Source organism: Chaetodon auriga, chromosome 15 (genome assembly GCF_051107435.1).
Source record: "Chaetodon auriga isolate fChaAug3 chromosome 15, fChaAug3.hap1, whole genome shotgun sequence".
Classification (NCBI taxonomy): Eukaryota; Metazoa; Chordata; class Actinopteri; order Chaetodontiformes; family Chaetodontidae; genus Chaetodon; species Chaetodon auriga.
Window position 1 is genome coordinate 2,602,327 of NC_135088.1, and position 13,341 is coordinate 2,615,667.

The following is a 13,341-nucleotide window of genomic DNA, read 5'->3' on the forward strand; positions in this document are numbered from 1 at the left end:
ACACTCTAAACCATAATGGTGAACATTAAACATCAGTGCGTTAGCTTTGTGAGCATGCTGTTAGCATTTAGCTCAAAGCAACGTGTAAGGAATTACTGTTAATCACTGGTATAAAATTCTTCCTTCCTGGTTTTTATTTATATCGAACACAAATAAACATAAAAACAGATTTCATTCACGCCATTTCAAAACAAGAAAATCTGCTGGATCCTGGACATCAGCTAAACATAACAAACAACGCAGACACACCGTGAATTAAATTGCACCAAAAACATTTTTTATTCTATAAAAGAAGAAGGGAGGAAGGGGGAAATAATCACAACTGTACAGGGAGAAACTGACTTTTAAACACCATGAGTCACAGTATCAAAAAGCTCACGTTTTCCTCACTGATCTTTACACATTTGTTCTGTACAAATACAAAAAAGAAAAAATATTATTAATAATTGTATTATTATAATGATAACTGCATTGCACTGGGTAAATATAGTACTGGCCCATAAGTTACTGCATTCAATAGAAAATACCTAAAATTTCTGATTTGCGGAGGAAGTGATTCGTGGTGAGTCGAGGCACACAGGCGGACGCATCACCCTCAGACGTGAACTCTATCCTGTCGAGGTCTCAGTGGGGATAAAATCCTGCCTGTTCACAGATGAACATTCCTGCTTTATACACGAACAGAAGATTTAGAAGAATACCGAGGGAAAACAAGCTTGCACAAAACCGCGAAAAAACCGACAGGAAGCGGGAAAAACACGAACACATGCATCAGTCTCCCTGCAACTAGTCCAACACCAGCGATAAGACTTTGTCTGGGTCATCGTCAACAGGCTCGTAAGCGACTGTCCTCAGTGTGAAACCGGAGGTTTGAGTGCGTGTTTGTCTCTAAAACACCAATTCTGATGCGACAACGGTCACCACAGCTGATCAGTGTGCTTGTAAAGCGATGGGTCAGTGTCATTTCCACAATGACACGTACATGTGCTACGTGGGTTTAAGTCTGAAGAAATAAACTTAACACTTAGAACCAAATTCAGAAACAGAACATTTGTGGCATCGAGCAGCGCAGACAGTTTGGGTTTTATTTCATGTCCGTCTTAGATTTCTGCCACGGTGGAGGTGAATGGGATTTCTTTTGTGGTATTTGAAGATTGAAAAATTGTCTTGAAGACTGTGAAAAACGAGCTCGACAGCTCGGCCTTGACCTTGAAAACAGCACTTAGACAAACTAACCTTCACTAACAGTCTGCTTATTAGCTTCTAGATGAGATTCCGAGTGAACCACGAGATAAAAACTGGAAAAGCATCAAGGCCGCCATTTAAATCTGACTCCACAGACCGTCAGACACACAGAGGTTGTAACCCTCTTCTTCATAAAACCAGCTGTTATCACATGACAGCTGGGCAAACTCCATCCAATCCAACGGACCTTGACTCTGCTGTGAGCCCTACAATAAAAAAAACCCATTCACCTTCACCGCACTGTGTTAGAGGCTGAAATCTCACATAGATACCATCTTTTTTGTCATTTTTTCTTATTGACAGGAACACGGTCCGACCTCCTGAGCTGGTTTCTGCTCCGTTAGCCTCTGAACCATGAAGGGATTAAATCTGCTGCTGCACTGGATCGAAAAATCTCAACCAAGAGAAATTAATTTGTTAGCGTTCAACAACAACTTATCCCATGAGCCTTCGCAACAGTCAGGTGTTGTTGAAAGCTAACAAAAAAATGTCACTTGCACGTGAATGATTTTGGTTTCTTCTGGAAATTTTACTCCTTCGAAGTCTGAACTTCAAACAGGACAAAGAAGCTTTTCTGTTGGCGATTTAGGTTTCGTCGTGTTTGTATCCATCACTTCTGTCACTGTGAGTCTGAAGAGTGTAAAACCAGAAACCAAACTCGTGCCTGTGCAGCCAAAACACCCCATAAATATGGATTTTTTTTTAGTTTCTGAACACACAAACCAAACCAACTAAATCTCACATTTAACACAGTTTGATTTTAAATGAGGTCCAGTGCAGAAATATTAATGTTCTAATAAATGTAGCCCTAATTATTCAGTTTCAATGTGGGTTTTTCTTTTTCCTCAGGTCGTCAATGTTAAGGGAAACCCACCGTCACACACGCGCACGCGCACACACACACACACACGGACATGCTCACCAACGTCACTATAAGAAAACAGGAAGGCTACTCTCCATGCAACAAGTGTGCACAACACAAGTGGGACCATTTTTTAAGAAACTACGAAACGAACGCATTATTAGATTGAAAAAAAGAACACGTGATGAAACACATTTCATCAAACCAACAGAGGAAGAAGAAAAAAAAAGATTTTTTTCACATTATCTAGTCAGTGTTAAAAATAGAAATTCACCCGTTACATTTACTCTGCACTTTTTGATTATATACATTTATGTACATGGATTTATCTTAATTATTTGTCATTGTCCTTAATGTCTTTATCAACAGTTTATAAAAGAAAGAAAATTGCAATCAAATGCATATACTCTTCTAGAAAGATGTGCTTAGTAACTATGTTTTTTTTTAGTTGAAGCAGAAGGGGATGTTAAGAGGAATGGGAACATTGCATTGCTCTGCTCTGCACTGCAAAAAGAACAAACTCCCTCCAAACAAGTGACTGAATTTAGCTCAGGTTCTTAACATTTCTCCTCATTCTGCACTCCGTCAAACCAGTCTCCAGACTTCTCTTGATACCAGTGACAGCATCCTTCAGTCTCTTTAAAATCCACGACCAGATTCAGGGACTTTGCTCAGACAGGTCGTGTTTTTTTGCAGTGTGCAGACCAAACAACAATCTGCCCTGTTCACGGCATGCACCCAGCTCACAGGAAGCCTGCACGTCCATCTCGGCTATCGTCCTACGAAAAGTCAGGTGTACAACGTTTCGCTCCCGTTAACTAGCTTTTGAAATGACAACAACGGTAACTCCGAATGGCTAACGAGAACAGCGTCGCAAAAGCAAAATGTGTCTTGCCTTTTTGTTTGCAAAGGGACACGTCAGCGCTGCGGGAAGCCAGTTCTGTTGATCCCATCCTCAGTTTGTTGTTTATTTTGAGAGCAACAGCACGCGCTTCCACGCATCCTGACCCCCCTTTAAGGTTCTTGTTACAACCTATGTGAGCTGCATATCAGCAGTGCAACTACCAGCTAGTGCTCAACTACTGAGTTCAGAACAGCGCTTGGAGCGAGGTCTGCGTTATGTTGCATAATCAAGTTCAGTCCAGAATGGGAGCTGAAGAACAGCCCACTTAAGACATGGACACCGTGGGTTAGAGGGCAGGGTCAGGGGATCAGTTCTGTTCCAACTGCCTGAAGGTAGTGTGAAGAAGCTGCTGATCTGAGTGCAGCACGGGTGAGAAATCAGGGGGGCTCTGTGTGGAAACCGGGGAAAGGGCATGAACATGAGAGTTCGAATTTAGTTAGTGAAATTAAATTCTGTCGCAATGAGAAACTCAGTTGAAAGAGAAGTGACCCCCACCCTGAGAGAAATGCTAGTGAGGAGAGCGCTTAGTTTCCCCGTGGTTTAAACCGCAGGCACTCCGGACCCTGACGGCCCGACACAGTGCCTGGTTTCGCCCAGAACCGCTGACAGACGGCCTGGACGCTGTGACCATGATGGCTCCCTGTCCTGCTGCTCCGTGGGTGTCGTAGAATCAGTGCAAATGGCGTTTACATTGTTCGAGCAGCTGATTCTGCTGTTGCTAATCCTGAAAACGAGTAATATTTGTGGGGTGGGACTGTCGCTGCGGAAGCTTCTCATAGCTGACACCACGTGTTCAACGGTCAGTTAAATGATTTTTCTAAAAGGCTTAAATCCGCTCGTTCTGGAGCGCCCTCTTCATGATCTGTGCCCATAAAGTAATCCAGCAGCTGTAAATACCCACCTGGTTCATGATGAAAAACACTGAATAAAAGCCTGCACAGTGTCGGCTGTTGTGTGTTTAGTCTCCAAATTAAATGTGAGCTTTAAAAAGTTTGACACGGAGCAGCTTAAGCTTCTCGGCTTCTAAACTCCAAAACTGAAACTTGCTGTAAGATCCTCTAAACAGGAAGCGATGAGAAAACAAGCCAACGCTGCAAACATCAAGGACACACAGTGTGGAAATTAATGGGGACTCTCAGCTGATCTCTGGCCAAACGTCCTCTGTCAGCGGTCCTGGTTTCGCCCTTACAGATTGACTTCAGTTATTAAGGCTCGACGGGCAAGAGGTAAAAGAACAAGTGCCCGGAACACACACTCGTAAAAATCTTAAATTCTGATTATGTGTTTGTCTCAAAACATGCACACTCACCCACAGACACGCACACGAACAACACACGCAAAAAACACACACTCAGAAAAGCTCCCCTATTCCCTGCGCGAGAGTTTTACTTGTAATCTCAAACTATTTGTGTCTCCTCAGTCTTTTTCACAGCCTCAGAACACAACAAAAAGGATCTGAAATCATTAAAAAAAAAAAAAAAGAAAGGATGCCATTCTGTTAAGAGCGCCAAACCTGGCAAAGAAGAAAGAAAAGCAACAGAACCGAAGGCCTTAAATCATAAAACGACAGCGACGACGACGACGACGCACAGAAAGCAAATACTGTTATCGAAGAAGAAGAATCAGAAAGGTGTGTGCGGGGGGAGAACACACAAATGACGATAATGTGATTGATACCATGAAAACAAACGAATCTTTAGAAAGTTCACAGTCTTGTAGCTCCCTGTACCAGGGGAGGGGGGGTGGGGTCGGGGCTGCGGGGCGAGGGGGGGGCGGGATGAATAGACGACTTTCAGATCTAAAGCTCAGATGGATGTTTGCCAAAGAGGAAACACATGTTTGACTTCACTTCAGCTGCTGTGACAAAGCTCACGTACATGAACGCTGATATGCACACAGCTGGGAAGCCTTCACCTTCAACGCCGACTGCATCATTTATGCAAACGCGCTGGTCACAAATTGATAGACTCCAGCTGAGTTTCGGTTGTTTTTGACCCTTTTCCGAACAGAACCAGGAACTGAGAATCCCTTTAGCAAGTTTCCTCCACATCAGGTTCATCTGACACAATTTTGCATGTGAAGAAACAGCAGAATGGTTGTGTTGATCAGTGTTTGCTGTGTATTTCTGCAGCTCCTGGTCCGTTAGCTGAATTTTAATACTTTTTCGGTGCTTCTGCGGCCTCATTTATCTGTTCTTAGATCAGAGCTCCACATTTAGATCAATAATTTTGCCACTGCTCCTCAAGTCAAAATGAAAAGTTTGGAAAGGCAAATCAAAGTTCCTAAAAAGGTTCCTGGAAAGTTCCTGTTGTGAAAAGGGGCTTTTTGAGACGTTCGTGGGTTTTTCCCAAACATCCGTCCACTATTAAACTTTGGCGTGCAGTCACATGACTTCCCAGCTCTGGACATGTACACAGTCGATCTTATTAGACAGAAAAAAGCAGCTGAAGTCACATCTCGCTTCGAGTTCAAAGACAACACACACACACGTCTCTCCTCCTCTTCCTCCTCTTCCTCAGATGGATGGATGCATGTGATGGATGGATGAACGTCCCTGCTGATGGTGTCCTTCATCCTTCTCTTGACGTCTTGTGTGACGGGTGGGGCAGAGTTGGAGGATGAGGAGGGGACTGTTTTGGGGCGGGAGGGTCGATGGGTGGACGGTGATGATGATGATGATGATGATGACGATGATGATGATGATGTGTTGAAACACACACAGTAAAAATCCGCTAGCCGCCACTGCGCACACACAACCACACAGACACATTCCTGATATTCCTGTGATTTCAAGATGAAGATGAAGAGGAGGAGGAAGGAGGTCTTGCTGAGATCTGCTGATGGGGCTTTCAGTCCTGATGTGGGGGAAACAGGAAGTAGCAGAGGTTCATGATGGGCGGGGGGGCACTGGTACAAGATGTGCTGTGAGGGACTTTGAGATGTCGAGGGGTGAGGGGTCGGTTGATCGGGAGTTGTGGGTGTTTTGGGGGGTCAGAGTTCACATCATGACGTGGCGGCGGCGGTGCAGGGAGAGGTGGTCGGACCGGGAGAAGGAGCGGTCACACTCGGTGCAGCGGAAAGGTTTGATCCCCGTGTGCTTGCGGAAGTGTCGAGTCAGCTCGTCGGAGCGGGCGAAGCGCCAGGTGCAGCCCTCCCAGGTACAGTGGTAGGGTTTCTCTCCTGGAGGAGGCAGGAGACAAGGAGAAGAGTTAGGCCAGAGGAAAGGACGGGAGGACGCAGGAGGAGGAAGGGAAGGAAGGAGAAGGTCGGGGTGAATGATTGACGGGACAACCCGTGTTAGCCGACTTCAGCTGGAAGAATTCCCGACTCAGCTCAGTGAGAGCGGCCTCTGCCTCTTCTATGATTACAGAATATTTGTAGAAAATGGTGAATATATGAAGATGTAATATTAGATAAAAGACTTCAACTGTTTTTTGTGGCTTTAAAGAACTAAATCCCGGTTTCCTTCAGCAAAACGACAAAATATGTCGCTTTTCACAGCCTTTCCTGCTTTTGTGTTGCAGCAAAATACGCCTCAGTGCCACGAAACAATCACATCTTCTTCTGGCTCATTTATTTTTAGCGACCTTTCAGTGGGTGTTTTCAGGAAACGAAGCTCCACTTTTTGAATGAGAGGGGTTAAACTGCGAGGAGGAAACCTGAGAAATAACCTGCCTGCAGAACGATGGCGTTTTGTCGGGTCTCACCTGTGTGTATCCTCCTGTGGGCTTTGAGGTGGGAACTCTTGGTGTAAACTTTTTTACAGCCTTCATAGTCACACATGTGGATCCGCCTCCTCTTGATGTCCGGTGAATCTGGATCGACGGGCTCTAAGTCCATGACCGACCTGAGACAGGAAGAGGAGTGAGGGATGCTGATTACTGATCGAGACACCAATAGAGAACATTAACTTTCTGCAAGATTGTCCCATTTCCCGAAAAAACACCCTTTTGATTTATTTTTTGCATGAAAAGAAAAGACAGAATCTTAAACATGAGAATTCCAGTTTTTTCTGGAAGATGAATGTGAGCGTTAAAGCCTGAATATTGTCGGTTTTAGCTCATCACTTATGTATTGTTACAGGCGCATACGTCAGCCTGTAAGTGGCAGGAAATGGCTGCACAGAGGACAGTTATTGGTGTTTTTATGACTTCACAAAACGCTCCATTAAGAATGTGTGTGTAGTGAAAAACAGCAAATCATGTCCACAAGTTAATGTTCAAACTGTCTTTCTACGTTTCAGGCAATTTCGCATGTGAATAAAGCGCCGTCTTAAAGCCGTGAATTCATTGAAGTTATTCCGTCATTGTGCCAGACTAAGTCTTTACCTTAATGACCTGAACCTGCTGATCATTTTACAGCCTGTTGTTCCACATTCATGTGATGCATCGCTGCACAATAGAGCAACACGTCTGTCATCAGCTTCAGGTTAATGGAACAGTGATTATTAAGGCCACCGGGGGGCGTCAGAGAGTCAGACTGTGTTAAACAGCTGCACAACAGCTTCCACTTCAGCATTACTGTCTCCCCCTCTCTCTCTCTCTCTCTCTCTCTCTCTCTCTCTCTCTCTCTCTCTCTCTGTTGTTTACTCCTTCATGTCTTCTCACCCTTCCATTTTTTTATTCCTCCAACAAAAGAGAGGATGTGACTCAACCATCCTCTTTTCTCTCGGGTTCATTCTGCTGCTGACTCGCTCCCTTCTATACTCAATATGTATCATTACATATCTAGATTACGTTATTGATATTGCAATGTCAGTGTCTGTACTGTGACATTCTGATGTAATGATATTTGTTGATATTGATAATCATGATGTAAATAAAGTTGATTTAAATACAAAAAAAACCCTCTCTGTGTCTATGCATTTTACAGGGAGGTGTGACGGCAAGCTGCATTACGAAACCATGTTTACACCCCAGTTCTGGGACTGCCCTGCCCAGCAACACACACACGTACACACACGCACACGCACACACACACAAAACCTTCCTCACAAAAAATAATCACCAATATCCACAAAACACACTTGACTTTGCTTCTATTAAACATTCTCTCTCACTGACTGCTTTTCTCTTCCTCTGTCACACACACACACACACACACAAACACACACACACACACACACGCACACAGCAGATTACAGCACTTAGCTAACCGTCAACGCCCACACCCTGAATTTCAGTTAGTCAGGCGGCCTCGCCCGCTGGGTGTGGCAGAAGCTCTGTCCTGATTTACTAATAAACACACTGGACATACACACAGTCACGCAAATACACACCCACACACAAGTGCACACGCAGCACATGTGTGTGCGCACTTGTAAGAACCTTCACTGAACGGTAACCTTCACTCTGCGGCCTTGCAAGCAGAAACCTGTCAAATGTCCACACCTTCCCTGAGAGGACCAAATGGCCTCAGCTATGAAGTGTGTACTGAGCCCGCACACGCACACACACACACACACGCACACACGCACATTTGTCCCGCTGTGATACAGCCAGGCCGTCTCCAGTGTGTTCTGCTGTACAGAGGGTTATATAAGGTTATATAAGTGTCCAGTCAAGGCAGCGCTGCAGTAATGTAATTAGTCAGGAGGCTGCAGGGGAGGGAGGTGATCCACACAAAGACCGCATTTCCCAGAAACCCCGCTGCGCATTAGTGCCTCTCTCGCTGACTCCTAACGTGAACTTTATGCTGAGATTACATCACACATAGTTTCAGCTATTTATACCCTGTCAACGGCTTTACAAACATCGGATTTATGAAGGAGGCTGAAGAGGAAATACTTACTGAACTTGCTGTACCACGATTGGCTGCTGGGACGGCGCGGACAATCAAGCTCCAACTGTGGAGTTTTCTTACAGTCGGAATAGTTCAACGTTTTTGGAAATGTTTGCTTATCCGCTTCCTTTCTGACACGATAAAATCTGATGCCGCTCTCATGTCTGCCATGCCGCGCTGTGGTTAGCTTAGCATAAAGGCTGCACACATGAGGAGGCAGCTAGCCTAACAACGCCTCTAACGCTCCCTATTTAACATGCTGTTATACCTAAAGAGAAGTGTAACAACAGTTTATGGTTGTAAAAAGAGTTGTGTGGTGACTGTTGGCAGCACCGTGGAGTTCAATCGTCAGTGAGGCCGCCATGACAGGTGCTGGACGGACACATAAACTGCCTGCTTTAAGAAATCAGTCATAGCTTCTCCCAAAACCACAAACTGTGACTTCTGCATTTCTGTTTGGGTTAAACAAAGCTGCTTTTCTCATGATCTCAAACCGTGTCTTGCTCACGCCAACTTGCACTCTTCTTCTTCTGTTCTTTTACTGATCTACTGCTCATGTTTGCGTCATATTACTGCCACCCGCTGCCCATGTGCTGAACTGCAGAAAACTGAGGGATGCAGCTGCACTGTTGTTTGGTAGAAACAGACTTTGATCTTAAAAAAGACTTAAAACAACTGACATCCAGGCCAACAACTGATGAAATGTTTCAAGCCAGATTTTTAACACTTTCCAATCTAATAAATAAATGATGCGTGTTTGTAGAACAGATATTAAGTGGACTGCAGATCTGAGCACTTTAAGATCAAATCATACTCACCCAGCGTCGAGGCTCTGGGCGCTGAGGGAGGCCGATCCAGACTCTGTACCGCTCTCTGCATCGCTGTCGCTCTGATACTCCACCGGAGACGTCGAACCTGGCTTAATACGAACTGCAGAGAGGACAGGATGACCACAGAGGGATGGAGGAAGGGGGACAGACAGCACGAGCGGCCCAGAGAAAGAGATAAATCGGTGAATTAAATTAGGAAATGGAGGAAGCAGAACAGGGGGTGGGAACAGACAGGAGGGGTGGGAACAGACAGAAGAGAACAGCAGGGGGTTAATAACTTCTTAATAGTGATGCCTGGATTCCAGCAACTTAGCAAGACAAAGGCTCGCTCCGAGTGTGTGTGCATAGTTAGGTGTGGCCTGCGAGGCTGCGTTGATGGAGGATCAAATCTGAGGCCAAACCCCGAAACGTGCTAGAGCCTCCTCGTGCAGCCGGTCTGTTTCTTTCTTTCCCATTTCAACAACCTTTTCCCAATGTCACAGCAGGAGGCACAACATGTGAACAGATGTTAATGAAAAAATATTCTGCAGAACTCAAACACAATGCTAATTAACAAGCAATTAACCGTAAGACAAATCTCTGGAGGCATCAGAAGCCCCTGCTGCTTGTCCTCGAGTTTCAGCAAGCTGTTCGAGACACATTCTGGGGTTTTCCACCTCGGAGGAGACGTCCTTTAAGCTGCTGTTCAATTCTCGATATCTGAGAGTAATTGCCCACAAGATATTTCCTGTTGAATGCTGGGTATTTAGACATTTCACCTCCACTTCAGCTAATACGCAGAAAGAAGACGACCTGTTGTCTCGGGGTGAGATTGATATTTAAAGCGGCTGCGTTCAATAGTTTTATCCAAACAGTTGCTCCGATGACTGCATGCATGTGAAGGATGTCACTGCAGATCATGATCTGTTCTCAGATAATCTGCGTCCGGGTCAGACAGCAGCACTAATTTATTTAGTCTATCGGTACATTACCCCCTCAGTCTCTCTCCACCTCTCTCCCTCATCGCTCCTTCTTTTCTTTTCCCCTAAATTCACAATTTGACAATTTCACGGGCCGCTGCTCGCCAGAAACGATATCACCAAAGCGGAAAACACGACATGAGCAAACAAAGAACAACTTGTGCATCACAATAAAAGCATAATGAATGAAAACAAAAGTGCAAATTACTCCCCGACCCCCCACCTCCTCCCCCTCTTTTCTGCAGGAATGTGGCAGCCATGCTGGTCAAAGTCCACCCAGGCTGCAGAGAGCAGGGAGGGGAGGGGCGGAGGGAAGGGTGATGCAAGGAATTTGGGTGGAGTATCTGTGTGTGAAGAGGGTCACACACCAAAAGAAGTGCTCTTTGTCTCTGGAGACAATTAACCCCCCCCCCACACCCCCCCCATCCCTCAGCCTTCCTCTCTCAAAAGCTAACCGACCCCATCTCATCTCCTCTCGACCCTGCAGCACCCCACCCCCACCCCACCCATCCTTCTTCCTCCATCTGCGTCTACCTATCCTCCCACACGACAGCACCACAGCACACGAGCAGCGAGCGCCAGCTGCCTCCTGCTCGTTCGCTCTGCAGGTACACGAAGACACAGGAAATATCAAAGTTAGCGTCTCCCTCTCCCCCCTTCTCCTCGTCTGGCTCACATCTTTGTTTGTGCGCCTCCTCTCAGTGTTGCGCAGCACTCCTGGACGATGAAACGCAGCAACAAAGCAGCATTTCAACGTGGCCTATGAGCACCGCCGGCTCCTTCGCTAATAAGTGAACCTCCAGAATCCACCCTGCACTCACAAGATTAGATGATATTAGATTACAATAGTTGAGGGAACACTTGAATGACCCCTCTGAGGACACAGAGTAAAAGATAACCGTACGCTACTGTATATGTGAGATCATGTTCTTGATATCTGTTTGGCTTTCTTTGCCGTGAAGGAAACAGACCGGCCAGGGTGGGAAATACGACACTGGAAAACATTACTTAAAAGAAGTCAGGCAGGAAATACAATAAGACGGGATTTAAACAGAAAGTTGGCCAAACAGAAAACCAAACACAACAATATAATCATGACTCAAACTGTCCTCCGCTAACATCCGTCACAGCTTACAGAACAACTTCCTCCTCACTAACATTTCAAGTGCACTTGCTTCTAGTTTCACACCAAAATGAAGTGGTTCAGATGCATGAACTGTTCCCTCGAACTCGTTCATCAAATAAGGCCCAACTTGTAATCTGGACTCATCCTTTAAAGAGCAAGTTGAAAATCTTATTTTTGTTGACCTCAAGTGTTGACGTAGAGGTCCCGGGCATGTCAGGACAGCGTGCCATCACGGTCAGGTGAGGTTCCAGGTGTGGAAAAAAGTTGCTTTTCAGCCTCATTGCTACCACTGACTGACACTTACAGACACTGAAACGAGCAAAGCTGCCAAACACAGCTGTAAAAGCCCAGTGAAATGGGAATAATACACTTCATTGATGTGGTCGCTTTTTTGTGAAACTCTGTGCTGTGGTTGACAGCGAGGGATCAGACTTAAGTGTGAACCAATCGGCTCTCAGTTATGGAACGAACAGCAGTTTGATTGGTTGAGGCAGCTGGAAAGATGAGACTGTTTAAAAACTTTATTATAGCAGCATGAGCATAGACTGTTTTCCATGAGCTTCAAGCAAAGCAGATGAAGAAATGACTCTTTCACTCACTCACGGATTACTATTGCACAGGTGGGCACAATAACATAAAACAGCTCGTGTGCATGATATTTATATCTTATAGATCTAGAAGAGAACAAAATATTAAGAATGTCCCTTTGAAAAGCATCTTCAGGAAAGTTTGAGCGTTGGACCGTTTCTAGCTGTCACTGCCTCCTTCGTCTTTATTCCCCTCACCAAGGCGAGCTGAACTGGCTTCACTCACGGACTCCGCTGCAGTTTGTCAAATGGGTGGAGGCCTGTTTTGCCAGCTTGCCTGAGCAAATGTCGAGCTTCCCCTCGTGTTTACTCAGGGACGGATTACGGCTCCTTCAACCTCTCCGTTGGCCGTTGCTTAACGTGAATCGACCGGATCGCTCGGAGAGTTTGAGGCGCTGCTGACTAACGGCTGACATGACGACAGCAGGGTGAACTCTGACTTTTGAGAGCGGCTCGACATAGATTCCTTACCTCTGCCTCTGATTAATCTTAATGTCAGAGAAGGTCAGGACATTCCAGGAGCCTGCTCAGGTACAAGTTAAAAAATGACAGATTACCAGACACTCAGCGACCTGGGGTTACTCCGCCTACTCGTAAAGAGAAAACTGAAAACATTTTGATTTACGAGACAGCAACAAGCTTTCCCTGACAAAAAATATTAGGGGATGGAATCAGCTGTTGAAACGCTGACAGATGCATTTCAGTCGGGAACATTCTCCCACAACATATCTTGCATTTCTTTCCACAAGTTTTCTCATTTGAGCGGGAATATTAATCATCTGGCACAGACGGAGAGCTTCTACAATGACAAAGACAGACAGGCAGATGGACGGCAAGACTAACATACCACTTAACCACAAAGGCACACCGTGTCCCTCGAGAGACACGCCGTCCTCCTCTGAGGCCGACAGCCCGCCGTAAATGACAGCGTGGGCAAGAGTGACAGAACCACAGATGAACAACGGCAGGTGTGACGGTCAAAAACAGAACGCTAGGAAGGGAAGAGAGGTCTGGAAATATGACAACCAACCAAAAGTGCCTTTTTCT

At 45.5% G+C, this 13,341-nt stretch overlaps 1 protein-coding gene across 2 annotated transcripts in view; it reads right to left on the bottom strand.

The window, feature by feature from the left end:
* Positions 1-255: 255 nt before the first annotated feature.
* klf8 (Kruppel like factor 8) overlaps positions 256-13,341 on the bottom strand; it is a 59,808-nt gene continuing 46,722 nt past the window's right edge. For both annotated transcript variants that reach the window (XM_076750198.1, XM_076750197.1), the window contains exons 5-7: positions 9,611-9,722; positions 6,719-6,858; positions 256-6,191 (exon numbers count right to left, since the gene is read on the bottom strand). In XM_076750198.1, coding sequence (XP_076606313.1) covers positions 6,010-6,191; positions 6,719-6,858; positions 9,611-9,722 — 434 coding nt within the window. In that variant the 3' untranslated portion in view covers positions 256-6,009. The remainder of the gene's footprint in view (positions 6,192-6,718; positions 6,859-9,610; positions 9,723-13,341) is intronic.